General features: G+C 52.0%; 1 protein-coding gene across 1 annotated transcript; it reads right to left on the minus strand.

Annotated features, from left to right (window-relative positions):
* Window positions 1-356: 356 nt before the first annotated feature.
* On the minus strand, window positions 357-5,471 carry SPMIP5 (sperm microtubule inner protein 5). Its single transcript, XM_059395935.1, has 5 exons — window positions 5,417-5,471; window positions 3,012-3,230; window positions 1,429-1,615; window positions 807-907; window positions 357-685 (listed from the first exon to the last, which is right to left on the minus strand). Exons 1-5 carry the CDS (start codon window positions 5,469-5,471, stop codon window positions 540-542), a joined length of 708 nt encoding a protein of 235 aa, XP_059251918.1. The 3' UTR covers window positions 357-539.
* Window positions 5,472-5,676: the final 205 nt, after the last annotated feature.

A 5,676-nucleotide genomic window follows, 5' to 3' on the forward strand; every position in this document is an offset into this window, starting at 1 on the left:
ATCCAGTGTGAGGTACTGTTACAGCAGCGCTGTGAAACAAATACATCTTGTGTCTGTCTGCCAGTCGGGGTCTCCTGAGGAGTGGGATTCTGAAACACCAGGGTTGGGTAGGCATACCGTCGGGCCACCAGGTCAGGACCCAAGATGGCTGACAGGGACCGCTGGTTGGTTAGTGGGCTGGGCCAGGGCTTCCATAAGAGCCTGATCCAGGTGCACAATGTTACCTCAAGGTAAGGAAGAGATGAATCTCACCCCGGCTCTTCTCAAGGTCAACACAACCTAGGAACCCCCAGCCCCCACAGAAACCTTCAGCATGCCGAGAAGTAGCTTCTTTATTCCCACACCGCAGTGAAAGGTCTTTATCATTAATGACATGCTGTTGCCAAACAGATAGCGAGCTGGTGGCAGCTGAAAGGATTCTTAGGTTTTGAAATTTTCCTAGGGCCTCTTGGGTGTGGGGGAGGGGCTGGTTCTCACGCAAGAGTGATGAGTTTCTGAGTCCCCTGCTAAGTTCCCCTCTCCTCGGCAGGCTGTCTGCCTCAGCTTTCTGCATACTTTGCTGAGAACAGTGGCTCGAGGTAAATCTTCCCGCTGCACGACATATTTGTCCCTTGGGCACAGCCACATGTCACTGGAGGTCTGGGTTCCTCGGTCAGGGGTCTCCCGTGGGCAAGACGGCTGCCACCTGGAAGAGAAACCATCCTGACGAGTTGCAGGCCGACAGCACCGCTAAGCAGGGAGGCTACTGCAAACATCTCATCCCCTTTATAAAAGTAGCAGGAAAGAAAGAAAGAGCGCTCCCTTACCTGGGACAGAAAAATCCAGACAATTGGGCAGCGATCCTTCATGCTGCAAAACTTTTGGAGAAGGGGCGGAAGGAGGTTGGGTGGACCCCTTGCCATACATTCTAAAGGACAAAAGTCATAGACTTACTCCTCTTTTGAATAATAAAGAAAAGAAATACAATCTGTCCTGTGTGAGCACAGCAGCTTACTTTCAAATCCTGACGGGATTTATCCTAAACTTAAAGGATTATCATATCTCCATTTTGTAGGAGGGAAAACTGAGGCCAAACAGCCCCCCTCTGCAGGGCCCTACCATGCCCCTCCTCAGGACTTAGGTTGCTGCTAGGACAGGTGGCCCGGTGGGTTTTTTCACTTTTGGTCTCTCCCTGCAACCAGCAAAGACCGCAAGCAGGCTTCTGGAGAATGCCAGGTCGGGTGGGGGGGGGGGGTGGAGGGTCGCTGCTTCCCGTGAAGGCCTTGCTATTACCAACAAGGCCCCTTCTGTACAACAAACCAAACAGAAAAGCAGCCGTAGAACTGGGGGGGGGGGGGGCTATAAATGCCCCCCCAGCCCAGCCCCAGCTCTGGCCCTGGTTCTCGTCACCTGTGGCTGTGCCCCACGCCAGCCCCACGCCGGACTCACTCCTCAAATGGCTTCAGGTGTGCCCTCCTGGCCTGCTCCATGATGCCCAGGAAGTCCCTGTAGCAGTTTCTGGCCATGACAGTGTACCGCGTGGCGCAGCCTAATTCGGTGACCCTGGCTCTCGGGAGGTAGCCAGCCCAGCCTGGGATCGGGGGCTCGTAGAGGGGTTTCTTGCTGTTTTTGCATTCTGTAAAAAGATAGCATGCTTCCTGAGGGCTTTGAGAAGCCACCCAGTGGCTGCTCCCCAGGTAGCCTGCACCCCTACAGTTACCCTGGTGAGCCCCTAGGCCTCTAGAGGCCTTCAGAGCGGCTACCCCTGGTCGGTTGATTCTGTGAGCCAGGCACCTGGATAGGAGCTTTCCGAATACCCTCGGAGTTCCTTCTCTCACACACTGGGACAGGCTGACACCATTATTGACTCCGCCTTATGAACAGGACACGGAGGCCTTGCAGAGGTTAAAAGAGTCTTGGTCATGGTCACCCGGGTAAGGAGGTGGTAGAACCAAGCTTCAAACCTGCACCTGAGTCTCGGGTTCTTTGTCTTCAACAGATCCTGCTCCTCATTCAAATTAATGAAAAAGCTTCACACATTGCCTCTTGGATAGTTTACAGAAAAGAAGCAGGAGAAGCATCCAGGTCAGAAGAAAGTACATCAGGCTCAGCACCAGGAATCTGCCTTCAGGTCATGAACGACTCTGGCTGGCTGACCTGGCCCAATTCCCACTGGTGAGATCAAAGATTCCTGTCTGCCTGCCTCCTCCAGGTACGGTCAGAATAGAATTAGGCCACTGAGTCCCAGAATCAGAGCCAGAAGGCACTATGGGAAGCATCTAATCCATCCTTCCCTGCGCTGGAGGAACGAACTACAGTCCAGAGAGGGGAGGCCATGTGCCATAGTTCACACAGCAAACAGTCACAGAGCTGGGCGAAATCTCAAACTCTTGGGCAGATGTTCTTTGTTATGATTCGGAAAACTTTCAAGCACAACAGATGTGTGGTTAGCCGTCCCACAACTATAGTCCTAATAATAAAGACAGTTCTGGAGTCCATTACTTTTCTTATAGGCCTTTAGACCTTAAGAACGGTCCAGGACAAATCATCGTGATTAGCCTTATAGAATCACGTCAGAAGTTGGTTTTGTCATTGTTATCATGGTTGTTCTCCAGTGCCTGCCACAGCTGGATTCCAGCTGAGGACTGACCTCACTCAGACAAGGGCCATTACCTCCGCAGCCTCACTTTCCCCATCTCTAAAATGGGAATAATCATGTTTGACCTCTTGAAATAATGGTGCCCAGCACAGGGAAAGCAACCCCAGAGCGTCCATCCTGAGACAGCAGGTGCAGTCTGAGCGATCGTGGCCACATGCAGGGGGAAGGGGGTCTCCATTCACAGCACCCTATGGTCTGACCAGGACCGGGTCGCTCTCTCCCCCAGGAGATGTTTCTTTCTCACTGGATGAAACCAAGCCTGGGGATTTGAAAGTGGGTTGGACTCCCTGTTCCCTGGGCCAGCCCAGTGGGCCTGCGGGGCCCTGCGCTTGGGCCCCAGCAGAAGGGGACTGGTTTCCGGGGGGGCTGGTACCCAGACTCAGGGGGTGATATTGCCGGTAATACTGGTGCAGCGCCCGCAGGACGGTCTCCTCAGAGCAGACGGGCTTCAGCCTCCGGGCAGTGGCTACCGAGCAGTGAAATTCCTCCATCTGGTTTTTATAGCGCTGTGTGATCTCCTGGAAGATCTTCAGACAGTGGGCCATGCTGTCCTTGCTGGTGGCCTGCTGGCAGCAGAGGTAGGGCACGAAGCCTGCAAGAGCCAACGAATGGGAGCCTTCAGCAAGGCCGTCGGAACCTACAGATGCTCCCCAGAGCCCCAGCCCGCTCTGTGGCATTTCCTCCCCGGGCGGACAGCACTGCCTTTCCCCAAAGGCCATTAATACAAGCAGCGCTGTTGTCTGCACCGCACTGGGCCCTCCCAAGGCCACACACACACACACACACACACACAAAATGACCTTGGAGCTGGGGAGGGAAGGCCCATTTCAACAAAGACGATGACAGTAATATTCTTTGATAGCAAAGCCCCTGATGTCAGTCTGAACCACAAATGGGGAAAGCATTTAATGGGCCAAAATGATAGTCTGAGGAGTAATTGAAATTATTCATCTGTTTTAGAGAGAAAGCTTATTTTCTTTGACACTTCCCAAATGCAATTTGGGACCCTTTTTCGTTTTTTGTCGGACCATCAGGAGATTGCGGGGCTTATTAAAAGCTGAGGCCTATGACACACAAAAAAAGGTAAATTCATTATCTGGGGGGCCCGCCCCCTAGAACAATTTTTTTACCACTTCCCACAAAATAACATATAATCACTACAATTAGTATGGGGTAAAACACAAGCATTTATTTAAACCGGAGGCTGAATCCCAGGGCCTACACCATTGTCACAATAAAACTAGTTTTTGAAAGCACAAAAGGAAGAAAAACTGGTTAAGAACTTGGTTTTCGATGGGTAAACAAAAATAAATAAATACCTCTCACTCGTTACTGAAGCCCCACATGTCGCCCGCGTCCCGCAAGAAAACTTGATTTCAGAGTCAAGAGTAGCAACCCTGCCTCCCACATCCTGCGAGAAGCCACTTCTGGAAAAATCTGATTATGAGGCTGTTCCGAAGCCCTCCCCCCACCAGAGAGGCTCCTCAACCCTGGGGCAGTTAAAAGATACCCTAGTGTTGTTGGGGGGGGGTGGGGATCGTAGGAACCGAGGGGTCCTGGTGACTGGATAGATTTTACGTAATTGTATCTATGTACACACAGAGGAATTCAAGCTACCTTCCCAGAATCTTACTAAGGGCCGGGACAATCTTAGGAGAGACCTATCGTTACCCTGTGTAGAGGGCTGAAATGGTGTCTCCTGAGTAGATATGTCCCAGTCCTAACCGATGGGTCCCATGAAGGTGACCTTATCTGGAAATAGGGTCTTTAAGGATTTGGGAATGAGATTATCCGTGTCTGGGGAAGGGCCCTAAATCCAGCTGTCTCTGTCTCGGTCCCCTGTCTAGTGTGGCCAGCTGGCTGGGCCAGGACAGGCACTTGTGTTTTTTAGGACACTTGTTGAAAATACTCTGTTATAAGAGAAGAGAGAGGGGGATCTGAGGAAGAGACACTGAGGTGCAGGGCAGAAGGCGCGAAAAGAGCCGTGGGAAGACCAGGGGGTGGCGGGGGGCAGAGATTGGGGCCATGCTGCCGTACGTCACCAAACAGTCAAGGCCATGAGAAACTGGAAGAGACAAGGAAGGACCCTCCTCTAGAGCCTTCGGAGAGAGCATGGCCCTAGCGACACCTGATTTCAGACTGCTTGCCTCCAGCCCTGGGGGAGGATAACCATCTTTTGTATTAAACGGCAGGCTTAAGAAACTAATACACCCATTTAATAGACATTTTTACTTACTGCAGAAAGTAAGTTCTCAGTAACCCAGAAGCCTGAGGACAAGAACCTTTAGGTAGTGACCGACTATCCCTGTTTGCCAAGGACTTCAGGGTTTCCTGGGACTGAGGACTTTCAGTGCTAGAACCAGAGCCATTCCAGACAAATCATTTGGATCATTCTCCCTCTAGGGGACCCAGGAAGGAATGGGACCCTAAGAACAGTCCTAGTGCAAAACTTGAGAAAGCTCCCTTGGGAAAAAGGACCTTATCCATTGCATCTATCCCTTATCTTGGCCCGAAGGCAATGATACCCATAAAGTGCTTCCCACAGGCCCAGCCACATCCTGCGAGACCTGGCCTGAGTTCGATCTTTCCATTAATTTGAACTCAGTTATCAGCCATCTTCAGTAAGGGAGGTTTTCAACAAGTATCTTAAAAAGCTAAAGTGCCCGCCCGTACTGGCCCAGCCAGTCAGAAGGACACAGACAGTGGACCAGGGCAGGGATGGCAAGCAGGACCGTGGTTCCCCTGCCAGGCGCATCCACGGGGCACATCTCTACTTACCACTGTAGCCTGGTGTGATTGGCAGATGTCTCATGAAGGTCCTGGAAGACTCCATGATCCCGCTCGCTGTTAATGAAGGGAAGAGGGAATGAGATGATCTCATCCAGGGTCCTTGCCTCGGAACTCACTGTGTGTGTGGCCGGAGCCCTTGGGAGCAGAATGATCCTGCCCGGGGGTGCTGGGACAGAGAGGCAGTGCCGCCGTCATAACGCAGAACCGGCAGGCGTAGTTGGTGTCAGTTATGAAAACAACAGGTGTTC

This window comes from Mustela nigripes, chromosome 4 (genome assembly GCF_022355385.1).
Source record: "Mustela nigripes isolate SB6536 chromosome 4, MUSNIG.SB6536, whole genome shotgun sequence".
Taxonomy (NCBI): Eukaryota; Metazoa; Chordata; class Mammalia; order Carnivora; family Mustelidae; genus Mustela; species Mustela nigripes.